This window comes from Scylla paramamosain, chromosome 2 (genome assembly GCF_035594125.1).
Source record: "Scylla paramamosain isolate STU-SP2022 chromosome 2, ASM3559412v1, whole genome shotgun sequence".
In the NCBI taxonomy this organism is placed as follows: domain Eukaryota; kingdom Metazoa; phylum Arthropoda; class Malacostraca; order Decapoda; family Portunidae; genus Scylla; species Scylla paramamosain.
Genome location: NC_087152.1, coordinates 18,805,550 through 18,832,527, shown reverse-complemented (window position 1 = coordinate 18,832,527; position 26,978 = coordinate 18,805,550). Strand labels below are relative to the sequence as shown.

The following is a 26,978-nucleotide window of genomic DNA, read 5'->3' as shown; positions in this document are numbered from 1 at the left end:
ATAAAAGTTGTACTATTGAAGGTTCTAAAAGCATGTAAATGTTAATATAAGAGAGAATGAGTTCAAAGAAATACATTATATTGAGGCACGGTAAATTTATTAATATATTCCCGTAAAACACATGTATTTACCCTGGTAATATAATATTATCCTTTACATTACGTGGAGTTACGAATGAACACTTTTTGTCTACTGCTGCTGCTGCAGTTGCTGGATGTGTTGTGTTGATGCTTCCTGTTAGTGCTAATGGCTGTTCCGAGACTCATCAGTTGCTTGCCAGTGGGTGAAAGAGCAAGAGGAAGATGTGAAGATTAATATTCATTAAGGTAGTTACCTCAGGATAATAATTAATCTGCCCAGGGATAGTATTAGCTTAACCTAAACTTGTCAACAAACCACCTGCCGTCTGTCCAAAGCAATAGGGAATCTTCGCGCTCTCTCTCTCTCTCTCTCAACTGTAAGGTATTTTGGTGGACAGCATCCTCAAGGGACTAAATCCTTTAATACTTAAGGTGATCCTTTAGATCTTGGCATTCAAAATACCTTGAATTAGATTGACATTATATTTATTGTTAAATAACCGTAATATAGAATTTTCAAGAAATTTGCGAAAGTACTTGCATTTCTTCTAGCTGTTCCTCCCTTTTTTTTTATTTTTAGTATTTTGTTTGCCCTTATAATTTACTTCAATTCAATTCAATTTGATTCAATTAGTTCATTAGCCAAATATAAATACATCTGTAGCTGTAATTCATATAGTATAAACATGGCTGGACCTGCTAAATGAAGCATTTCTGACAGACCCCTAGTATATGTAAAATAAAGATATTGCCTTGCATGAGACAGCTATATACAGTATATATGATTCCTCTCAAAATTTCTCATATTATAACATAATTGTTGAATATTTCTATCCATACACGACATCATCCCTACACCATGATACCTACATACACAATTATATAGATACATGTTGACATTAGATATCTGAAGCTTTTAAAAGAAATAATAATAATTATATCATAATAGTTGGAATAGAAGAGATGCTTGATATCAAAGTAACATATCCTAAATAACAAAAAAATATACAGTTTGTAAATACTTAACTAGTAGCTGTGAGTAATTTTCTTCAATACATACTTAAAACATGTTTCTTTACATTTATTTAAAAATGGATTTATTACTAATAGATTTCATATGGTCTGGTAAGTCATTCCACTTCATACATCCATTATATGTGTCAAATCTTTGTTGTCTCTGTAGGTGGGAAAGGTGGTCTCATGTGATGGCTATTTCTGGTATTGATATAGTGTATTTGAAAAGCAGTCAGGAGTGCAACAGGGGATTGTGAGAATAATTGTTCATGTGTGAATTTAAGATTTTCCAAATTATAAACGTCACTAACTTTCAAGATTTTGAACTTTCTAAATAACAAAGCAGTGTGAGCATCATATTTTCTTTACCTTTTGTTCTAATTACCCTTTTGAAATAACTGTAGTGGTTTTATTGTTATTATATTTGCCATGCTCCATAGAACATTACAATAATACAAATATGAATAAATAAAAGTATAAAATAATGTTAATAGAGTGTCTGATGATAAATGTTTTACCTTGTGTAACATACCAAGTGATCTACTAACTTTATTGTGTAAATAAGCTGTGTGATCTTTCTAGTTGATGTTTTGGTCTTTCAAAATTCCTAAGTATTTTACTGTATTAGATCTATTTATTAATTCACCAGCATTGTTAATATTCACATTTACATTTAGTCTTTTATTTTCAGGAAATATAAGATAATTTGTTTTGAGATATTTAAAGATAATTTATTGACTTAACCACGTTGAAACAAATTTATTCAGAATTCAATGTTCTCATTGAAAAATTAATATCAGTACCAGAAAGAAAAAATATTTGTGTCATCAGCAAAGAGGATGAATTTCAATAAATTTGAGGACTTAACAGTATCATTCATATATATTAGAAATAATAAAGGACCTAGTGTTGAACCCTGGGAAACTCTTGTTTTAAGACCAACACTGTGAGACACTTTATTGTTAACTGAAGTTAATTGCTTTCTGTTGGTTAAATAATTTCTAAACCAATCCAGACAAATATTCCTTATTCCATACTTTTGTAATTTATTGATAAAAATTTCATGGTTAAGAGTATCTAAAGCCTTTTTAAATCTAAAAAATATTGTAATGACATACTTTCCGCACCTTAATTCTTTTGGTACAAAACCAGATAATTTTATAATTGCTAATTTAGGAGACAATTTTTTTCTAAACCCAAACTGATATTGTGTCAAATGGTTTTTTATGTAAGAAAATCACCAAGTCTATCATACATGATTCATTCATATAATTTGCTTAAAACTGGAAGTACTGAAATTGGTTGATAATTGGATACATTATCCAGTTTCCCACCTTTGTGCAGTGGTATGACTTTTGCAATTTTTAATCTTTCAGGAAAGATACCTGCCTGAAAAGATAAATTTATTAAACTGAAAATAAAAGGAGCAAAAACTGAAGGTAATAACTTAATCACCTTAATGTGTATACCATCATATTCTGATGTTGAATCCTTTAAAGATTTAATTACTGAGATAACTTCTTCTGGTGATGTATCCAATAGAGTGAAATCATGATAAGTGTCTAACAGATAACTCATGGGTGGTATATCACATGCTGGAAGCTTATTGGACAACTCTTGACCAACACTTGAGAAGTAGCTGTTCATATAATCACTGATCATTCGAGGGTCTGTAACATTACAACTATTGATGTTCAAACTTTATACAAGATTATTCCTTTTTTTCTCTCCATTAACAGCTTCACCAATTAACTTCTAGGTCTTTAGAGTTGTCTGCACGATCATGGAATTTATTGTTATAATATTGCTTTTTAGTATCATTAAGCATGTTATTATTCTCAGTGACCTGTACTGCACACCATATGATAAAGGACGTTTTAAGTATTTCTTATATAATTTGTCTTTCTTTAATGTAGTTGATAAGTTCTGGAGTAATTTGTGGTTTATTGACTTGTTTCTCTTTTAATTTTTACAGTGTTCAGAGGAATATTTTCTTCAGTAACTCGTGTTATGGCATCTGCAATCTGTATGCCTTGTCTGGAAATTATTACTCATGTGTAAATTATCTAAAGATTCTTTCGTTGTCTGGCACACAAAATCTTTGTTTATGTTCTTGTAATCTCTGTATGAAAAACATAACTGTTTAACATTTTCATTCTTACCTTTACAATGAATTACTGGGGTGAAGTGGTTGGTTACATCAGTCATTAGAATGCCTGTCCCCAAGAAATTATCAATATTATTAGACCACACATGGTCAATAAGTGTTGCACTCCTCTTAAAGACTTGCATGGGCTTACTTATAAATGTATAATAATCATAACTTGAAAGATCTACATACATCCATGCACCATATAGTGAAGGGCTAAGTAGATTTATATTAAAGTCACTTAATAGAATATATTTTCTATCTGTTGCTGCTATTTTACTCAAAATTTTATCAAATACTTGTACTTCAGTAAAATATAGGTATACTTGCATTCGATCTTTGGTAAACAATGTCAAAGATTATACATTTACCCAAATATGAACCTTCAGTGAATAAGGTTTCAGTGGTGTCACTCATAATGCATGAATTATTACAAATATTACATGAAGCAAGATTTTTAACATATATGCAGACCCCTCCTCCATAATGATTTTTGTTATTAGTAAATAGTTTGTCTCCTGGGGCACTATAAAGATGTTGAACATTATTAGAAAGTCGAGTTTCACAGAATTTCATCATATTAATATTATGGTTGCTGGAGAAAAATACCAGAATAAACAAGAAACTTTTCTAGATTATTGGGAATACTATTTATGTTGTACATAATAAGCATTAAAGAATAACCATTACTGTTTAAATAATTTTCAAAATCCTCTTGATTATAATACTGAGTGATCGGTAGAGATATGTTCAAGCAGTTCAATTCAGAGTGAGAAATATTTAAGCCAGTTGAATCATCATCCACAGTGAATTTATAATTAAGCTCATTGAATTTATCAAACATTAATGCTAAAGAGTTTTCATTCAGCAAATCAAGAAGTTCATGACCATCTAAATGAGGAGAGAACAACATTATTATAAATAAAGAACACAAAGACACATAAACAAAGAACAGAACTTACTTAGATACTTTAGGCTTTTTCAATCTTGTGCTTTGGCCCACTATACCAACTCACTGCTCCTTGTCCACCGGTTCACGAGGTTCACTTGGAGGGTGGTGACTCGCCTGAGCTTCTCCAAACCATTGAAGAGAAGATTATTCCGCCAATAATAATCCTCTTGATAGTCCAGATGGTCATTAATCTTGCATAACTTCTCCTCACTATTCATCTTCTTAGATAATTCTTTCTTCAAATTGATGATTTCTTCTTTCAAAACCTTGTTGTCAGTCTTTAGTATATCAAGTTCACTCAGGCACAGAGTGAATCAACTCTTGATTACATTGTTCCAGCTGTTTCATTCTGTTATTTACCCCTGCCATCAGTATTTCAGTGATGTCCTTATAAGCTTTTTGTTGAATTTCAAGCATAATCTTGAAGTCTTTGCTGGAAGCCATCCTTGCAGCCTTGTGGAACAATGGAGGTTGTAAACACAAAATAGCAGTAACAGGGGTCAAAGTGGAGGAAGGCACATCTGACTGCTAAGGGGGCTGGTCTCTCTCTCTGTTTCTTATGCTTGTCTGACTAATTTTTATGCACTAGTCCATTGGTGATGTGCCTGCCTTCTTTTGAATTATGGCATATTTACTTCAGAGAAGAAATATTACTTTTAAAGATTTCTTAGGAAAATTAAATGTGTATATTTTATTGAGAAGTTGATTAGGATACATAAAGAAATGGAGATGGACCTGATTTTCAAGGTAAGATTACCAGTGGTAACAGTTAGTGTCTACTTAGTGTGTGAGATAATGTAAGATCAGACTAAGAAGTCTTAACTGAATGATCTAATATTAACAATATTCTTCACCCCCTTGGATTTCCCAAAAACAATGCCAAATTAGTTTCTTTGGTATTATTACTGTAAACAGCATTCTCCAAGTACTAATTGAATATTTATTTCATTGTGCAGATAATGTGATTCAGATTTTTTTGTAGTTTTTATTTTATTTTATTTTATTATTTATTTATTTATTGTACTATCTATCTATTTATATACCAGGCCAGCAATCCCACACAGGGTGGCACAGACAAACCACCATGCACATATTTTTCACACTCTTAGCCCCATTGGCCTCTGGTGGAAAGGGATCATCTTATAGACCATCCTACTACACCCCCAGGAGCTTAGGCATACCACATCTGGCCACATACTTTCACAGCAATGCCCAATATCTCTCTCTCTCTCTCTCTCTCTCTCTCTCTCTCTCTCTCTCTCTCTCTCTCTCTCTCTCTCTCTCTCTCTCTCTCTCTCTCTCTCTCTCTCTCTCTCTCTCTCTCTCTCTCTCTCTCTCTCTCTCTCTCTTGGAATACTTGGCTAGCAATTGTTATTGGTAATATACTTGACTTAATCCCCATCTGGCTGTTGCCAGATAGGGTCTCTGAGTGCTCTTCTGACTCCTGACCATGCTCTCCTATTTCTACCCAGAAAAGTCAGTTGTCATCAAATCATCCCTCTAGTTGCTTCCCTCAGTGACCTTCTCCATGTAGTTCTTGGCCTTTCTTTTGGTCTTATTCCTGCTACTTCTCCATACATCAATCCTTGAAGTGTTCTGTCCTCTGGCATTTTCTTTACATGTCCCTGCCATCTTCGCTGTCCTCTACCACCGCCATATTAGTTTCACATCCTGTGTTTTCTCTCTCTCTCTCTCTCTCTCTCTCTCTCTCTCTCTCTCTCTCTCTCTCTCTCTCTCTCTCTCTCTCTCTCTCTCTCTCTCTCTCTCTCTCTCTCTCTCTCTCTCTCTCTCTCTCTCTCTCTCTCTCTCTCTCTCTCCTCCATCATTTGTAATTGTCCTGCCATCTTATTCCAAAAACTCTTCTTGAACAATACATTTCAAATGCTCATGATTTTTTCTTTCCTCTTTCCTGAAGATGCAGCAATCACTTCCATAATTTGCTGTGATTGTAACTTTTTTATACCATTTGTATTCTTATTGTCAGTAGCAGCTTGTTTTTCCACATTTTCCATACTCTTCCAATGATTTTGTCTCACTGTAATGCTTTCCTTTACTGCCAATTTCATGTCACCAGCCTGCAATAAATCTACTTCCAAGTGCTTGAACTTATTCACTTGCTCTGCTCTCTCTCCAGCTGTTTCTGTCTTTGTTGTCCACTGTTCTTCCAATCACCATTGCTTATGTTTTGTTATACATAATTTATTTTCATCTTGTATCTTCTACATTCCATTTCCACTCTTCGCACCAGCTCTTACACATTCCTTTGTTTCTGCCATAAATGTGATGTCATCTGCATATCTGAGGGTGCTTGGGTCTACAGCCTCTAATGTTAACTGCCTCATCACAGTTTTCTAAAGCCTCTCTCATTATTTTTTCAAGGAATATGCTAAATAAGTGGTGTGATAGTGAGCAGCCTTGTTTACACCTGTTGTGGTGTCAAAGGCTTCTTTTGTTTTGTCTTCTTTCTTCACCTTTGCCTGTGTTTTTCTGTACAGTCTTTCTACCATGTTGTATTTTCCCTCCTCAAATCCATGGAATCTCATTGCATCTATCATACCTTGTCTCCAGGGTGTGTCATATGCTTGTTTAAAATCTATGAAGACAATATACTTTCTTTCCTTTCTCCAACATCTCTACTATCTGTTGAAAGGCAAATACTTCCTTTACAAAATCCTGCTTGTTCTTTTCCCAGTATCCATCTCTCTTTATTTTTCATCATCCCTTGTGTAATTTTTTTGACATAGCTTGGACTTTTTGACATAGCAGTAGACTTATTGAACTGCAGTTACCTCTGTCCATTACATATTTTTTTTTAAATATTGGGCAGATGATGCTATTTGTCCAATCTTCAGGTATTTCCTATTTTCTGTATGCTCTGCATCAGCCATTTCAAAACTTGTTCTCCTGCTTTCAGTAATTTGCTTGGCAATCCATCTCCTGGTACTTTTTTTTGACATACTCTTCATGGCTCCTACTTTCCTCTCCTAGCATTGGTATTAAGTCTGATACACCTTTCTCTTCTTTTAGTATCTCCTGGTAGTGGTTACTCACAATTTCTTCATTACTTCAATTATTAGGTTACCTCTCTCCTCCTTTAGTACATTTGATTTAAGTTTTCTACTCCTTTGTAATGTTCTTTATTGTGGCATAGAGTTTCCTTGTTTTTACATTTCTGAAGCTTTGTTACCATCTTCAACATCTTTTGATCATCCTGTTTTCTTTTGCTCCTCTTTATAGTCTCTTGATTTTTTGGCATAGTTGGCTATATATATTTTTGGGTATATATATAGTTTTGGCTATATATATTTTTCCATATTTGTGATTGCTTTCTGTTCTCTCTTTTGACTTCTCTTCTTTTATCTATCTTTCCTGAATTATGTTTCGCTTCTTTTTCTGGCTTTCCCTAACTAGTTTTCCATTTCTTCTTTAGTAATACAATAGGATACGTGACAACAAACATGGTTCGTTCTGACATAGTGTTCATTATGACAAATATGTGTTATGGTGACTAAAGAACCTATGAAAAAATATTCATTGGTTCCAGGAAACCAGAAAATAATATAAAAAATTCCACAAAAAAAAAAGAAAAAAGAAAAAAACATATGCACTACTACATTTGAGATAACACAACAAATAACAAATATGTAGTACCCTCCCAAGTTTCACGCCTAATCCTAAATTCTTACTATCCTGGGTTTCATGCATTATCACCCTGAGTTTCGTGCTACTTTGACAAGTGTCAGTCACATTTGCCTACCATCAGCGTCACACACATACATACAATAAACCCTCCCCCCCCTCTTAAGTCAGAGCTCTCTCTCTCTCTCTCTCTCTCTCTCTCTCTCTCTCTCTCTCTCTCTCTCTCTCTCTCTCTCTCTCTCTCTCTCTCTCTCTCTCTCTCTCTCTCTCTCTCTCTCTCTCTCTCTCTCTCTCTCTCTCTCTCTTTTTATTTAAACATAGGTACATTATCACTCGAAGGCACACTGCTGTGTGCAATTTATTTTAGGGGTGTTACACAACACACAAATATAAATATAAAGATATATACATATACATGCTGGAAGTTTGCCTACATTCAACCTGTTCCTAAAAAGGGTGACCTTTCTAATCTCTCAAACTACTGTCCTATTGCTTTAATTTCCTGCCTATCTAAAGTTTTTGAATCTATCCTCAACAGGAAGATTCTTAAACATCTACCACTTCACAACCTTCTATCTGATCGCCAGTATGGGTTCCGTCAAGGCCGCTCTACTGGTGATCTTCTGGCTTTCCTTACTGAGTCTTGGTCATCCTCTTTTAGAGATTTTGGTGAAACTTTTGCTGTTGCCTTGGACATATCAAAAGCTTTTGATAGAGTCTGCCACAAAGCTTTGATTTCCAAACTACCCTCCTACGGTTTCTATCCTTCTCTCTGTAACTTCATCTCAAGTTTCCTTTCTGACCGTTCTATTGCTGCTGTGGTAGACAGTCACTGTTCTTCTCCTAAATCTATTAACAGTGGTGTTCCTCAGGGTTCTGTCATGTCACCCACTCTCTTCTTATTATCCATTAATGATCTTCTAAACCAAACTTCTTGTCCTATCCACTCCTACGCTGTTGATACCACCCTGCACTTTTCCACGTCTTTTCATAGACGTCCAACCCTTCAGGAGGTAAACATATCACGCAGGGAAGCCACAAAACGCCTGACTTCTGATCTTTCTAAAATTTCTGATTGGGGCAGAGCAAACTTGGTATTGTTCACTGCCTCAAAAACTCAATTCCTCCATCTATCAACTTGACACAACCTTCCAAACAACTATCCCCTCTTCTTCAATGACACTCAACTGTCCCCCTCTTCTACACTGAACATCCTTGGTCTGTCCTTTACTTATAATCTGAACTGGAAACTTCACATCTCATCTCTAGCTAAAATAGCTTCTATGAAGTTAGGTGTTCTGAGACGTCTCCGCCAGTTTTTCTCACCCCCCAGCTGCTAACTCTGTACAAGGGCCTTATCAATCCATGTATGGAGTATGCTTCACATGTCTGGGGGGGTTCCACTCATACTGCTCTTCTAGACAGGGTGGAATCAAAAGCTTTTCGTCTCATCAACTCCTCTCCTCTAACTGACTGTCTTCAGCCTCTCTCTCACCGCCACAATGTTGCATATCTAGCTGTCTTCTACCACTATTTTCATGCTAACTGCTCTTCTGATCATGCTAACTGCATGCCTCCCCTCCTTCCACGGCCTCGCTGCACAAGACTTTCTTCTTTCTCTCACCCCTATTCTGTCCACCTCTCTAACGCAAGAGTTAACCAGTATTCTCAATCATCCATCCCTTTCTCTGGTAAACTCTGGAACTCCCTGCCTGCTTCTGTATTTCCACCTTCCTATGACTTGAATTCCTTCAAGAGGGAGGTTTCAAGACACTTATCCACCAATTTTTGACCACTGCTTTGACCCTTTTATGGGACTGGCATTTCAGTGGGCATTTTTTTATTAGATTTTTGTTGCCCTTGGCCAGTGTCCTTCCTACATAAAAAAAAAAAAAAAATCTTTATGGCCTTATGCTAATATTGTTAGCAGGGGCATTGGGAACGAGCCCCTCCAGTGGTGTGCTGCTAATTTCATGTCCTGGGTATCCATCCCCCTGATATGAGGGACAGAGGACACGAAGACGTTCCACAGTCTGGAGACTCGCCCCCAAAAGGTGCGCTGGTGTTGGCTGGAGCGGGAACGCGGCAGTTCCACTGAGTCACCACTGGATAACACCATTCTCGTGTCCCGCGAGGTGAATCTGGGGGCAGCTGTAGTCCCGCCAGATGTGGCACACCCTGCACCTGTGCCTTGTGGAACACCGCAAGGGCCGCCACGTCCTTGCAGTGTTCTAGCATGTCAATGGGAGCCTCAGGATGGGCTGGGGCACCTGCTGCTTCCACCAGTCGCAGTGCCCATCGCTGGATGCTGTTGAGCTTGCTTATGTGTGTGGCAGCACAGGACATTCAGGAGAGGGTAGCATACTCCAAATAAGGCCGCATCTGGGCCTTGTAGAGCAAGAGCCTCCCTCTCCTGTTGAGCAAGTTGGCCACCCTCCTCAAGGAGAAGACTCGGTGTGAGGCCTTAAGGCCAATGTGTTTGATGTGGCGGTCAAACCGCAGCCCTCAATCCACCTCCACCCCCAGAATCTTGACAGACTCCTGGAGTTCGAGAGGAAGGCCACCAAAGCGTAGCCCTCCCTCCACTGCTGGGTCGGCAGTGGGGGATTGAGAGACTACCATTGCCTGTGTCTTCTCCGAAGCAAAGGTCACCTGCCAGCGGGTCCCCCACTCCTGTATCACCCCAAGCTGCTGATTGATCTCTTCAAGAGCACGCACACTTTCGTGTCGAGGGTAGGTACAGGAGAGAGTGCAATCATCAGCATAAGCTGAGACCGCCGGCAGCTGTCAGAGAAGATCATCCTCGTAGATGTGCCACAGGACTGGCCCCAGCACCGAGCCCTCTGGCACTGACGCTCTCACCAGGAGTGACTCGGACGCTTGCCCATTGACAATGACCTGGAGGGTCCTTTCTTGGAGGGAGTTGCCAAGGAGCTGAAGGAGGTCACCCTGGATCCCCTTTGCACTCAGCTTTTCCAGAAGGCCCCCATGCCAGACCCTGTCAAAGGCCCCGCTATATCCAGGGCTACCACAATAGTGTTGAGGCTGCCATCAAGGGCGTCCTACCAGCCCCTGGTGAGGAGCATGAGGAGATCGGAGGTGGACCGCCCAGGTCTGAACCCAAGCTGTTGGTCTGAGAGGAGGTAATTGTCCTGGAGGTGGTAACACACCATATCTGCCACCACCCTCTTGAACACTTTCCCCACCGCAGAGAGCAGGGAAATGGGTCAGTAATTTTTTGGGTCAGATCTGGAGCTCCTCTTGTGTATGGGAACTACCCAGGCCTCTTTCCACACTAAGGGCCAGGTATTTTCCTGTAAGCAGGTAGAGAAGACTTTGGTGAGAAGGACAGCCAGTTCACGGGCACACTGTTTCAAAACATGCGGGCTGATGTTGTCGGGACCGGTAGCTTTTTGCACATCAAGCCCCTGCAGCAGACGGTCGACAAGCCCCTGCGTAACCTCCACCTTGGTGACAGTCTCTCTGCACTGCTGCTCCAGAAGAGGTGGTGACCTTTCAGGGTCGTCCACCTCCATCTTCCCAGCAAAAAGGGTGGCCAGCAGCTGGGCCTTGTCCTTGCTGCTGGTGGCCACTGTTCTGTCGGGCCTTGTGAGAGGAGGGACAGTGTCCTGACGGTTGAGGCCCCGTCTGCCCTTACCAAGGGACCACCAAGTCTTGTTGCCCACTCCAGGGCCACCAAGCTGGTCCTCCTCCCACTTCCCTACGACCCACTGGCAGGTCATCACCATCCTCTTGCAGGCCGCACGATATAGGTCTTTGTTGCGCTGAGTGGGACTCTGCTTGTAGCGGAGCCACACAGAATACTTCACCTCGGCAGCAACGCGGCAGCGGTAGCCAAACCAAGGTTGGTCCATTGGTCTGGCGATGAACTCCTGGTGGGGCACGTGTTGCTCCTGGAGCACCAAGGGGTGGGAAGTGAAGGCTCCGCTCCACCCTGCAGGATGGAAGGCCAGTCAGTCTTGCACAGGTCTCGGCGAAGGGACCCCCAGTCTGCCCTATCCCATAGCCAGACTGTACGAGTGGTGGCCTCGTCACAAGCCACACCCATATCCAGCTGGGTCAGGACAGCATGGTGGTCAGAGCTGCCCACAAGCTGGTGGCAGCTGAGTGTGTCCTCCTCCAGGTCAGATATAACGGGTACCAGGGTCCCGCCCCACTCATGAGTGGGGAAGGTCACATGGCCCTTCATGCCCTGCACTGTCAGGAGGTTCTTTTTTTTTTTTTTTTTTTTTTTTTTTTAAGCAGGAAGGACACTGGCCAAGGGCAACAAAAATCTAATAAAAAAAATGCCCACTGAAATGCCAGTCCCATAAAAGGGTCAAAGCAGTGGTCAAAAATTGATGGATAAGTGTCTTGAAACCGCAACATTGCGGCGGTGAGAGAGAGGCTGAAGACAGTCAGTTAGAGGAGAGGAGTTGATGAGACGAAAAGCTTTTGATTCCACCCTGTCTAGAAGAGCAGTATGAGTGGAACCCCCCCAGACATGTGAAGCATACTCCATACATGGACGGATAAGGCCCTTGTACAGAGTTAGCAGCTGGGGGGGGTGAGAAAAACTGGTGGAGATGTCTCAGAACACCTAACTTCATAGAAGCTGTTTTAGCTAGAGATGAGATGTGAAGTTTCCAGTTCAGATTATAAGTAAAGGACAGACTGAGGATGTTCAGTGTAGAAAAGGGGGACAGTTGAGTGTCATTGAAGAAGAGGGGATAGTTGTCTGGAAGGTTGTGTCGAGTTGATAGATGGAGGAATTGAGTTTTTGAGGCATTGAACAATACCAAGTTTGCTCTGCCCCAATCAGAAATTTTAGAAAGATCAGAAGTCAGGCGTTCTGTGGCTTCCCTGCGTGATATGTTTACCTCCTGAAGGGTTGGACGTCTATGAAAAGACGTGGAAAAGTGCAGGGTGTTATCATCAGTGTAGGAGTGGATAGGACAAGAAGTTTGGTTTAGAAGATCATTGATGAATAATAAGAAGAGAGTGGGTGACAGGACAGAACCCTGAGGAACACCACTGTTAATAGATTTAGGAGAAGAACAGTGACTGTTTATCACAGCAGCAATAGAATGGTCAGAAAGGAAACTTGAGATGAAGTTACAGAGAGAAGGATAGAAACCGTAGGAGAGTAGTTTGGAAATCAAAGCTTTGTGCCAGACTCTATCAAAAGCTTTTGATATGTCCAAGGCAACAGCAAAAGTTTCACCAAAATCTCTAAAAGAGGATGACCAAGACTCAGTAAGGAAAGCCAGAAGATCACCAGTAGAGCGGCCTTGACAGAACCCATACTGGCGATCAGATAGGTTGTGAAGTGATAGATGTTTAAGAATCTTCCTGTTGAGGATAGATTAAAAAAACTTTAGATAGGCAGGAAATTAAAGCAATAGGATGGTAGTTTGAGGGATTAGAATGGTCACCCTTTTTAGGAACAGGCTGAATGTAGGCAAACTTCCAGCAAGAAGGAAAGGTAGATGTTGACAGACAGAGCTGAAAGAGTTTGACTAGGCAAGGTGCAAGCACGGAGGCACAGTTTCAGAGAACAATAGGAGGGACCCCATCAGGTCCATAAGCCTTCCGAGGGTTTAGGCCAGCGAGGGCATGGAAAAAATCATTGCGAAGAATTTTAATAGGTGGCATGAAGTAGTCAAAGGGTGGAGGAGAGGGAGGAACAAGCCCAGAATCGTCCAAGGTAGAGGTTTTAGCAAAGGTTTGAGCAAAGAGTTCAGCTTTAGAAATAGATGTGATAGCAGTGGTGCCATCTGGTTGAAATAGAGGAGGGAAAGAAGAAGAAGCAAAGTTATTGGACATATTTTTGGCTAGATGCCAGAAATCACGAGGGGAGTTAGATCTTGAAAGGTTTTGACATTTTCTGTTAATGAAGGAGTTTTTGGCTAGTTGGAGAACAGACTTGGCATGGTTCCAGGCAGAAATATAAAGTGCATGAGATTCTGGTGAAGGCTTAAGTACCTTTTGTGGGGCACCTCTCTATCATGTATAGCACGAGAACAAGCTGTGTTAAACCAAGGTTTAAAAGGTTTAGGACGAGAAAAAGAGTGAGGAATGTATGCCTTCATGCCAGACACTATCACCTCTGTTATGCACTCAGCACACAAAGACAGGTCTCTGACACGGAAGTAGTAGTCATTCCAAGGAAAATCAGCAAAATACCTCCTCAGGTCCCCCCAACTAGCAGAGGCAAAACGCTAGAGGCATCTTCGCTTAGGGGGATCCTGAGGAGGGATTGGAGTGATAGGACAAGATAAAGATATGAGATTGTGATCGGAGGAGCCCAACGGAGAAGAAAGGGTGACAGCATAAGCAGAAGGATTAGAGGTCAGGAAAAGGTCAAGAATGTTGGGCGTATCTCCAAGACGGTCAGGAATACGAGTAGGGTGTTGCACCAATTGCTCTAGGTCATGGAGGATAGCAAAGTTGTAGGCTAGTTCACCAGGATGGTCAGTGAAGGGAGAGGAAAGCCAAAGCTGGTGGTGAACATTGAAGTCTCCAAGAATGGAGATCTCTGCAAAAGGGAAGAGGGTCAGAATGTGCTCCACTTTGGAAGTTAAGTAGTCAAAGAATTTCTTATAGTCAGAGGAGTTAGGTTAGAGGTATACAGCACAGATAAATTTAGTATGAGAGTGACTCTGTAGTCGTAGCCAGATGGTGGAAAACTCGGAAGATTCAAGAGCGTGGGCACGAGAGCAGGTTAAGTCATTGCACACATAAACGTAGCATCCAGCTTTGGATCGAAAATGAGGATAGAGAAAGTAGGAGGGAACAGAAAAGGGGCTACTGTCAGTCGCCTCAGACACCTGAGTTTCAGTGAGGAAAAGAAGATGAGGTTTAGAAGAGAAGAGGTGGTGTTCTACAGATTGAAAATTAGATCTTAGACCGCGAATGTTGCAGAAGTTAATGAAGAAAAAGTTGAGGGGGGGTGTCAAGACACCCCCCTCAAGAAAGGCAGTCCGACCTGGGGACATTTATGGTCCCCTCCCCAGATGGGGACTCCGAGGCTGGTGTAGGAGTTGCCATGATGATTTTAAAATTTTTGAGTTAAGGGTGTGTGTGTTATTAGGTGCTTGTAGTTTTGTGTGGAGGAAGAGAGTTGTCTTTAGAGGGCAGGCTGTGACTGCCCCCTTGTGTTGTGAGACACAAAGGGAAACGTTCAGTGAGGTCACAGCTGGGTTTAATGATAAGTGCACAGCATCCCCTGAACAGTGCTTTAGACCTCACTGGGAGTAATTATCGTTTCGGCAGGTGTCTACTGTAGGCGTCGCGCTCCAGGTGGTGGTTGAGGTCGCCCACAAGCAAGATGTGTTGGCAGCGGTGAGTCACAAGGAGGATGTCTAGGGCCTCCATGAGGTACAGGAGCGAGTCAGGCCCCTGCAGGGGGGTGGCGGTACATGGTGCACCGCAGGAGGGCAGAGTGGTTGGCCAGCACAACCCGGAAGAACATCACCTCCAGCTGAGGCGGCGTGTCCACATCGAGTTGTTGTGGCTGCGCTCCTTTCCTGAAGCAGACAGCCACTCTGCCTCCAGCTCTATCCTGTTGGTCTCTCCTGGCCCAGTGAGTGTAGCCACCTATTTTGCCGAACAATGGCTCCACCTCTCCGTTCAGCCAGGTCTCCATCACCACAACTGCATCTGCACCGGGTCGTAGTACACAGTTGTGGGTTAGGTCTCCAATGTTTGTTTGGAGACCACGTACAGTGGCGGAGATAACCTTGAATTGGTGGCAGTGGCGGTCAGGCCTTACCATGTTGGAGGGAGTTGTGGTCCGGCCTGAAGAGGTGTGACAGGGCTCAGTTGGGGATACCGAAAGCCAGGTGGGATCTGTTGCCATCCCTGGGTGTGGCCCCAGTTAACAGGCTGAGCTGAAAACAGGTGAGACTGCAGAAAGGGCTGCAAGTGTGGTGTTACTGAAGGGGAGGCAGATGGGGAGGCAGCGGCCAAGTATCCCCCTCCTTGAGGACCTGCCATAGCAGTTGCTCCTGCCTCAGTTCAGCAGTCCTGGTGTGGCAGTCTTCAGTACTGTGGCCCTTCCAATTGCAGTACCGGCAAATCTGCGTGGGTTTGGCTGGGGTCTGTCTCCTTGAGGGGCTGGCACCCTGGGTGCTAGAGGCTCCTCTGACCTCGCTCTTTCGGTTCTTTTTTTTTATACTTTTTTCCCTGGTGGTGGTGTTGCCAGCGGTGCTCTTGGAGGAAGCCGGACTGCTGGGGCTGGGGCTGGTGTTGCTGGGGGAGTCGGTAGTACTGCTGGCAAGATATTGGTGTGGGTTTGGTTCTGTGTGGAGGTTGCAGTACTCTCTCTCTCTCTCTCTCTCTCTCTCTCTCTCTCTCTCTCTCTCTCTCTCTCTCTCTCTCTCTCTCTCTCTCTCTCTCTCTCTCTTCTCTCTCTCTCTCTCTCTCTCTCTCTCTCCCCCCCTCTTTCTGAAAGTAAAGACAATCCTAAGGATTGCTAAATAGAATGAGACTGATTGATAATGGAAATGGAATTACATATACAGGAGTGAGAAAAGATAAAGTGAAAATTACATTAAATGAATGAAGGGAGAGAAAGAGAGAGAGAGAGAGAGAGAGAGAGAGAGAGAGAGAGAGAGAGAGAGAGAGAGAGAGAGAGAGAGAGAGAGGGGGGATATCATTCCCTAATCCCTTATCTGGACATATAAATGGGAGGGAAGGTAACAGGGAGGGAGGTTTGAGACAAGGCAAAAGAAAGGAGAGGAAATAAAAAAAAGGAGGAAGGGACAGACTGGAGAGGTGAGCATTGGCTTGCACAGCTGGTGAGTTTTGCGAAGTTTAGTTTGTTGTTCCAGTGAAATTTTTATTAAAATTTCATTGCTCGCACGAATGGTGAGTTCATTTTGCCAGTTTTGGTTCATTATCCTGATTAAATATTTATTAAAATTCCAGTGCTCACATGAATAGCAAGTCTGTTATGCCAGATTTTTTTTTTTGTTATTCTGATTCAACATTTATTAAAATTTCAATGTGTTATTGCTGTTGTATGTTATAATGACTGTGTTGTCATGTACCCTACTGTATTTCTTCCTTTTACCCGCTTTATTTCAGTATTTTCTTCATTGAGTTGTGTCTCAGACTGTCACCCAACTCTTACTTTAAACTCTTTGTGCTTGTTCATTTTTTTAGTTTTCCAAGATTGCACTGTTTTTCCATTGTGTTATTTAGTTACATAACTAGTAGTTTTATGTGCTAAATAATAATTATTAGAAATTCTAGTTGTGAAATAAAAATACCGTAAATAAAGTGACAATTTGCAGTGGCTTACATGAGGGGCAGAGTGGGAGATTTGATAAAAGATTGTAAGAGATGCAACATTGCATTGCATATTGAGAGACTGATGACACTTTAAGAAGAGAATTGGTGAAGGAAAAAAATTTTGACTGTACCCCGTTTAGTAAAGCTGCATTAATGGAATCTCTTTATTGACAAGAACTATGCTCCATACAGGGATTGATAGATAAGGTACCTATTAAGAGTTAGCAGCTGAAAGAAGGAAATTAATTAGTAGAAGTGATACATGACACCTAACTACGAGAAGCTGTTTTGGTAAGACATGAGAAGTAAAATTTCCAGTTGAGATTTTTAGAAAAGAAGAGTTAATGTAAAAGAAATATTAATGTAAAATAGGGAGATAGTTTTTTTTGTCATTAGAGATAGCTGTCTTGAGAGCAGGGGAAGATTTTTCTTTGAGCAACATGGGCCCAGGGTGGTATCACCATGGGGGCAGTTTGGAGCTTCTACTAAAACCGATTTTACAGTGTTACCTCTGCCACTCTTTACATTTCTGTACTGTTACAGTCTGCAACATAATTTTGTTGGTGTAATTTTGATTGTTTTAATAAATAATGAAATAAATGTGTCAGCTTTTATAGGTGCAGGGGTAGGGGAAGATGCAGAAGTTGTGGTTTGCCCAGGGCAACACTCAAACCAACTCCACCACTGCTTGAAAGTAGTCTTGAAAAAAAAATAGATGAAACTAAGTTTTGTGAGATTAGCCCTACTTCATTGAAAAAAAAAATATATATATAAGAGTTAAGCATTCTATGGCTTCTCTTCATGAATTTTTAAATTTCTTTTGAGTTGGACATCTGAGAAATGATATTGAGAAATGCAGGGTAGAATCTTTAGTAAAGTGTGGATAAGACAAGGGGTTTGGCAGAGAAGATCTATTATGAGTAATAGAGAGGGTATGATAGTGCATAGGCCACTGGGCCACCACTGTTTATAGATTCAAGAGAAGAAAATTGGCCATCCATCACTGCAGTAATAGAATGGCCAGAAAGGAAACGATTATTATGATACACAGAGATGAATAGAAAGTTGAAGTGACAAACTTGGTAATTAAAGATTTTTACCAGAGTAAAAGACAAAAGATAGATAGATAAAAAAATAAACAACAGTGGCATGCAGCCCCCCTAAAAGACTTGGGATAATGGAGTTAAAAGGGTTGGCCAGTTTAGCTTTTAGGTGTATTGATACTCCTCTCTTGAAACTGTTCAAGTTGTTAATGTAAGATGCAGAAGTAGAGTTCCAGAGCTTACCTGTAAAACCAATGAAAGAGTGAAAATATTGTTAACTCTTGCATCAGTAAGGTGAACAGAACAGGTGAAGGTAATTGAAAAGTTGTGTAGCAAGGCTGTGGGAAGGGAAGGAAAGCATACATTCAACAAGTTCAGAAGATCAGTAACCAGGAAAGAAATGGAATAAGAGATGCAACACTAGTAGAGAGTGAATCAAGAGAGGTAATTTGGTATAATGCACTGTAAATGATATTTAGAGAAAAAAAATTGTTTTGTGCCAGCAATGGAACAATGATAAGAATATTTAGTACAATTTACAAGGCTAGGCTAAGAAGCGCATTTTTTTATTTATTTTTTTATTTTTCTTATTTGAGGTTAGGGAATATTGTTTTCCATCCAGTCAAATAATTATCTAGAATAAAATGCAATATATATATATATATATATATATATATATATATATATATATATATATATATATATATATATATATATATATATATATATATATATATATATATATATATATATATATATATATATTTTTTTTTTTTTTTTTAGCGAATGAAACTTTCGTTGCTGGGTATGGAAGATGCTATGTATACGTACGGACTACGGAAATGTATTTTACTGACCTATTAACTTTCAGGAAGCGATGATGCCCGCTTTTTATGAAAATATTTAAGCTAGGATGACAAAGATGACGGTCGTGGACTTCAAGATTCTTACCTACTAACCATTTCAGACCTTATGAGGCATCGTTTTTTTGCAGACATCCTCTAAACAAACAGCTGGATCAATGTAACATTTTAGCTCACCATGTTTAACATTGCCCCTTAATTTATGACATTCATTGCTGTGTCAAGTGTGTTTTACTAATTTACTCTTGGTTTTGAAAGTGAAGCTGGCAAAAGCGGAGTAGATATTAGGGCAGGGGAAGGTTGTACGTGACATTGTGATCCCACCACCATCACCACTTCCAGGAACTCCCCTCTTTCTCTCCTTCCTTGCCTTTCTTTTACTCCGTATCCCCTCTACACGTTACTACACGTCACAACTACGTCACGTACAGCCTTCCTTTACCCGAATGTCTACTCGGGTCTTGCCAGCTTCACTTTCAAAGCCAAGAATAAACTTAATGAAATACAAAAACACACGACAATACACTGTATGTCATGAATTAGGTGACGGTGTCAAACAAGCTGTGGCAAACTGTCATATTGATCCAGCTCATAGGGTCTGAAATGGATAGTAGTTACTTATCCACAGTTGCATATCCATAATCGGCTGGACCACCAATTAGGCCTCCACATCACATAAACAGCCAACCATCCAAGCTTTTAGAGAGTTGCAACAGCATTCTGTGTCGGTGCTGCAGGAGTATACGTAATATATAAATAAGAAAATAGTGATAAATGATCATTGTTATATTTTGGATATTATAATATATTGTAATAATTTACATTTTACTGCATCATGATAAAATAGTTTCAAAGAACACACACACACACACACACACACACAGGAAAGTCGACTGAAGAATGTAATCAACGTTAGGTGAAATAATGTCATACGCCACCACTGCGTAATAGATGTGTGTGTGTGTGTGTGTGTGTGTATATATATATATATATATATATATATATATATATATATATATATATATATATATATATATATATATATATATATATATATATATATTTAGTGTGTGTGTGTGTGTGTGTGTGTGTGTGTGTGTTCAGTTCCTCGATAACATAAGTGATCTAATTATGAAATAATTAAAATCTCAAATGATAATTGACATGATGTTTGTGTCGTTTGGTTCACTTAAACATGTTTAATATGGGTTGACTAGTTGTTGTACAGTATTACGAAATGGTCCATAGGTCCTGTACTTGTTAATACACCTACTGGCTTATCTGATATTACAAATGTGATAAATGTATAAGCGTTAGAAGGCTCATGTGTGGATGAGTCGTTGGTGTTATTTCATACGTATGACACTATAATAATTTGTTTGGTTACGTGTTTCAACTACTGAAATTTAGATATACGACGTCTCTCTCTCTCTCTCTCTCTCTCTCTCTCTCTCTCTCTCTCTGTGTGTGTGTGTGTGTGTGTGTGAAGATATATATCGTTGATTTTTTAGAGGTTGAAGCATGCTCTTGTAGGGTATGTGAATATTGCAGTTGCAGTTTCATTAAGTGTATACACGACGAATGTTGTGACATTTATGCTTTGGTGATGCAAGAAGGCTCTTCACAATTTCAGTTGATACGCATTTCGTAACTTGTTAATCCAATAACTGATATATGGTAATTGCGACGCATACTTCTGATGAGTGATGATGGTGGAAGTTAAACTTTATACGAGAAAGACGTACGGCAAATGATGGCAGCCATCTGTGATGGCGTATTCGTTTTTATCATTACCGGAAGCGGGCATCCTGGCACTGGCAGCACCGCTAGCGACACACCAGCAGAGGGGACTTTTCTCGTGTGTTACATTGTTGGGTGCGATTCAAGTCGTCAAGCTTAACATACTGTGGACAGTAGATAATTAAGAAAAAGTCCATTCAGTGCTGGGGGTACGTTGGATATATATATATATATATATATATATATATATATATATATATATATATATATATATATATATATATATATATATATATATATATATATATAATCTATTTGTTAATGTAAGAGCACCACTGGCCAAGAGCAACAAAAATTTTGAATAGAAAAAAAAGCTCCACTGAAATGCCAGTTCCCATAGAGATGTCAGATGTAATGTTAAAAAAAAAAAAAAGGCAGGGAGTTTCAGTTTATCATATATTTGTGACATGTTCAAAAGCAATTCACGGTTAAAATTTTGTGCAGCATGCCAGCAAGCAGCAGCAGGAGGGTGCCCCAGTCGCGTCCTGCCGCATGGAGTCTTTCCTCATGCTGGCCCAGATGAGCCTCCACCCAAGTTGGAGAGCAATGCACCATTTGATGTAGCATCGGTAAGTTAATATGTAACTAAACTCAAATTTTTACTTCTCCATAGTGAGCTCCTATTATCAGTCTAGTTTGCACGAATAACATTTATTTTATTTTATTTTATTTTATTTATTTATATATTTATTTATTTTATTTTATTTTATTTATTTATTTTTTTTATTTATTAAGTTGTGTCTCACTAATGGTCTCCATCTGGAATTCATGTTGTGATTACTTATCGAAATACTTTCAGTGTAACACATACTTTTGATAAGCCATGGCTAACAAATAGTAAAGGGGAAAGGCACATATTTTTCCTTAATTATTAATTTCGGTCGCTGAAAACAAGATTTCCTGTATTATTGTCTATGGTGTGGAATGAGCTGTTCAAGTTAAAGCAACAATTATTTGTCGTGCGACTTTATGATAGAAGTGATACTGTTACTTCCAGAAAAATAAGGTTGGTAATGCTCTGCTAGCACCATCATCTCTAGAGTGTATATGTATTCTTTCTTGGGAAAGGAATTGTATGTCTCTTAAATCATCATCTTTACTAAGAATAACTCACATTTGAGAATTTTCTTAAGGGCTGAAACCTGAAAATCTTATTGATAGACCCATAGATACATTTAACTATTGACGAAGTTCGAATGTAATTCTTCCATGTTATTGTTTTGGTGGTTATGAATATCTAGCCTTGTGTTACTCATTTGTAATAAGAGGTGCTTCTGTGCGGCACAGCAAGAAGGTAGGCAGAGTTTTCTCCAGTTTCCTTTGGAGGTACAGGTTATGAATTGAGATAGACTAAGGAAATATTTATTTATTTATTTATTTATTTTATTATTTTTTTTTTAATTCAGAAAGTGCTGACTGAATTTTGTCATGCTCATCTTAAAAGTTTAAAAGTTAGTCTTCCACATGAACAAGGGCAATGATTTGAAAGGAGACAAGCCCAGTCTATCTCTACATATGGTCAGGGATTCAGACCCTGGATCTCTCAGTTGTAAACCGTGTGCATAAACAATCTTGCATCCAGCTCAGTCCATATTTATAGTCATGCATATTAGAGAGACAAATGGTCAGTTATTATTGATTGAAAATAGATTTAACCTGTCATAAAGAAATGATAGATGTTTTAGTATATTAGTAATACATCCTAAAAAATTCTTAGTAAGTTAGCAAAAACTTCAAAATTGTATATTATATAAGTAAGATGGCTTGAACTCAATGAGAAAATATCAGCAATTTTTTTTTATAACATGTATGTTATATGATTTAAGACACTTCTTGGGTTTCAAGGCAGGTTGCCAATGTATTGTAAATTATATTGCAGAGGAGCAGCAGAGGGCGATGTTGACCATGACAGTGATGCAGAATGAAAGAGAAGCATTGGAGCAGTTCAGCACTGAACCAGCTGAGGCCAAAGATGTGTTGTCACAGCTGCGCCATTTGCATCATACCCTGCAAGAATGTCGTTGGAGGGTGCAGGTGGTCGACCACGCCCTCTGTGCTCAAGGTGACAAGGGACATCATGGCCTACAGAATCAAACTGAAAATGACCACAGCTTTGAACTTCAAGCAACAAAAGACTGTAGTTTTCAGAACCAGACTAAGGATGAGGACAGTCTACAGCTTGAAATAGCAAAAGATAGCAATCCCCAGAACAAGGTTGAAAATTACCAACATTCTGAGAAACAAGCCAAAGAAACCATTGATTGCAAGGAACAGCTTGAGAATGATGGTCTTCAAAGTCAACCAAGTGAAAACCAAAATTGCCAGAGTGGAGATAATGAAGAGTATGAAAATTTGCTTTGTGAAAATTATAAGCACCAGAAGTCAGCTGAAGAAGAGCATTCCTTCCTAGATATGACTTCAAAAGACATAAAGCTTTCAATACATGGTAGAGATAGTTACATTCAAGATCTGTCTAATGATAACAAGAAAAATACTGACACCATCACAAATGCCAACAATCCCTCAAGTATAGCCAAGAATGAGTGTAGTCTACATGATAATACTGAAAAAGACATTCACAATGAAACCAACGAAGAGACTTATGTCAATAGCAGTTTTAAATGTTGGGATGATAGGACATATTCATTTGAAGTAAAACACAACAAGCATTTGACAAGGCAGGAATGCATTAACACAAACATGATGGAGGAGGATAGATTACCTGTAGACAATAATGAATATCCAAGTTCCATCATGCTGTCTCCACATGATTCCCCAGATCCTATCTTACCAGTATCAAGTACCATGACTGATCTCAATGACCAGGAAGTCCAACTTACCAACCCAGATGTGATATTTCCTAGAAAACAGTGGAAAAAAAAAGAAAAGCAAAGCATTTTTTATGATATGCAAGAGTTAGAGAACAAAATTTCCTGCAAAGGAGATATGACACTTAAGAAAAACCCAAAGAAAGAGGATGCATCACAAGAACAGCAGCTGAAGAGTGAGAAAATCCAGGGTGTTAAATATATTGGGTCTGCTCATGTAGATTCTGCTCCAGAGGTGGCTCAGAAAATGGATATTATTTGGGAAGCACTTGAAAATCTTAGAACACACTTTTTTGCCTTACATTCTTCTCTTATGGATACTTCTAACCTTTTCCATAGTCATGAGTCATTAAATAAATCTCACATTAACTCAGGTGAAAGTGAAAAAGTCACAAAGTGTGGTAAGGTTCACACTATTTTTGAGGACCATATCAGTGAAACAACACTACTCCACCGGATCCCATGTGAGCGATCCTTGCTTGGAACACTTCCATTCAAAAACCACCACCATTGTGTATGCCAAAACCAGATTAGTTCACATACACCACTTAAGGAACCAGTCAACTCAGCAGCATTGAATGGCAAATCAACACGTAAAACGTACCTACGAAACTGGCAAGATAACTGCCTTTGCATGGTGGTGGCAATCTTATTGTTACTTTTGTTTCTGTTCCTTGCCTCCTGTCTCTTGCTGATGTTGCCCATTGTGAGTGTATCTGTGAGGACTGCAGGAGGGCTTCCTGCCTTCTAGTGTTTATGATTAGTATCTCTCTCTCTCTCTCTCTCTCTCTCTCTCTCTCTCTCTCTCTCTCTCTCTCTCTCTCTCTCTCTCTCTCTCTCTCTCTCTCTCTCTCTCTCTCTCTCTCTCTCTCTCTCTCTCTCTCTCTCTCTCTCTCTCTCTCTCTCTCTCTCTCTCTCTCTCTCTCTCTCTCTCTCTCTCTCTCTCTCTCTCTCTCTCTCTCTCTCTCTCTCTCTCTCTCTCTCTCCAGCAAATTAAAACACTTTTTATGACTGCAATGAATAACTTATGCTTTATCTTTTTAGTCAGTATCACTGCAGTGCACAATACAAACAGTTGAAGCCAGAGAATATTTGTGTAAATCATAATCTTCAGAAAAAATCTTATTCCTAATAATTGACCAGAATACAAGAAAAGTTAAAAAACACAAGAAATCAAAGAAATATTGGTGGCAAAGGAAAGAATTTCATAATTAACAACAAACAAAAAGATGGAATTAAATGTGAATACATGCATAAAGACATGACATCAACAAGCAGTATAAATTTCTTTTGTGAAGTACAGTCATCCTTTGTTATCCACAGGAGTCAGGTAACAGACACACCCATGGATAAGGAAAATCTGTGAAAAATTAGTGTCCCTCTTAAGAACATCCCTGAGCCCCCAAAAACTTCTTGAAGTTAAGGAAACTGCATGTACATGGTTACACACACCCTTTAGCAGCAATCCGTGTAAAAGTGAAACCATGGAAACTGAAACTGTGGTTAACAAGGGATAACTATTGTTTTGTGAGGAGGAACAGTACTTCATTTTTCTGAAATGCCAAAGAGAAGGGACTTGTATCATTCTTATTGTCATGTACTGGTGTTTACATTGTAGATAGATTTTTATTTATTTATTTATTTATTTATTTATTTATTTATTATTTTTGTCGTGCTCTTTGTTGTAGTACAATATAGTTCATTTTATTTGAGATATCTTGTGAATATTTGTAGCGATGTTTCACAGATTTTCAAATAATTTTTCATTTTATAATTCTGAGATCAGTTATGCATCATGAAATCAGACAAAGTTTCATGGATGGATGAAGTCAGCAACCTCATGAAGGGTTATAAGTATTCTTTTAAATACTTTCTCTATCTCTCTCCCCTGTTTTTTTTTTTTTTCCCCAGATACACTTGTATGTGAATTAGCTTTTTATTGTAGGATTTATATTATTTGTTACTAGTACCTTTATTTCATTTTTAATGAAATTTTGAAGATGAATATGAACCAACTCTTTCATTGTGTTAGTTAAATAATGATTGCCTTCATTTAATATTAACAATTTAGATGTTAGATTGATAATATGTATTTTTTATTATTATTGTTACTGCAAGTGGTTTGAAATCTAGGGCACACACAATAAAAGGTTGCTAGAAGCCTAACATAACTTGTTAGCTGTTATATGGATCCTTGAAAAAAATGTCTGTAGTGAGCTGACAACAATCCCATCAGTGCTCTCGTAAGATGAGTGAGGAGCCGTGGCATCCTGAGATACCCTAACAATGTCAAGTATGAAGTGTCTTTGGCAGTGTAGTATTAAGTCCAACCAGATTGTTGGTAAAAGATTTAGATAATCTCCCACTCTCATGTTTTATTGCTAGACAACTGTGATGATTTTGTACTTATTTCTTTCATCATTCCCACTTTAGTGTAAATATTTTTTTACTTGCAAGAAAGGATCATTAATGTCTTTTTTACTTTTATAATGCTTTTGTAGCTTTTTTTTTTATTGTATGAAGTTAAGCATGTTGATATTTTTATATTTGATTGATTGGAGAAGGCTGATATGGATTTTGATTTTTAATGCAGGTCTGATTTTATAATTATTTATTTGTTACAAAATTAATCTAGTCTAAATAGTTTGTTCTTTTGCAGTTATAAGTCAGCCTCCAAGCAGAAAAGTGACATGCAGAGAATGTGCAATGTTTGTTAAACTTGAACTGTAGTCACATACTTCTTGATGTTCATACTTCTAAGACTCTCTCTCTCTCTCTCTCTCTCTCTCTCTCTCTCTCTCTCTCTCTCTCTCTCTCTCTCTCTCTCTCTCTCTCTCTCTCTCTCTCTCTCTCTCTCTCTCTCTCTCTCTCTCTCTCTCTCTCTCTCTCTCTCTCTCTCTCTCTCTCTCTCTCTCTCTCTCTCTCTCTCTGTTCTTGAGTTGTATATGTATTAGCTGATAACCATTGAGCCACTATGTTAAAGTTAAATCACATTGAATCATTGGGTGTGTGTGATCAGCATTTGCTTCTGTTTGTTTATTAACTCTCTCTCTCTCTCTCTCTCTCTCTCTCTCTCTCTCTCTCTCTCTCTCTCTCTCTCTCTCTCTCTCTCTCTCTCTCTCTCTCTCTCTCTCTCTCTCTCTCTCTCTCTCTCTCTCTCTCTCTCTCTCTCTCTCTCTCTCTCTCCATGCACATTATAACAAGTGATAACCGTGCCAAATGCTAATCTAAGTGAAAACACGTTACTAATGTAAAAAAAAAAAGTAAATGGATGGTTTAAACAGCGACTGTGGCTGTGAGTTAACCCGTTTTG

General features: G+C 39.2%; 1 protein-coding gene across 2 annotated transcripts; it reads left to right on the top strand.

Annotated features, from left to right (window-relative positions):
• The first annotated feature begins 171 nt into the window (after positions 1-171).
• LOC135111509 (uncharacterized) lies at positions 172-26,791 on the top strand. 2 transcript variants are annotated; one of them, XM_064024879.1, is made up of 3 exons: positions 172-326; positions 21,282-21,406; positions 22,717-26,791. In XM_064024879.1, exon 3 carries the CDS (start codon positions 22,734-22,736, stop codon positions 24,414-24,416), a length of 1,683 nt encoding a protein of 560 aa, XP_063880949.1. In that variant the 5' UTR covers positions 172-326; positions 21,282-21,406; positions 22,717-22,733; the 3' UTR covers positions 24,417-26,791. The 2 variants fall into 2 exon arrangements, with proteins under 2 accessions (XP_063880949.1, XP_063880942.1); XM_064024872.1 differs by lacking the exon at positions 172-326 and adding an exon at positions 20,599-20,986.
• The last annotated feature ends 187 nt before the right edge of the window (positions 26,792-26,978 follow it).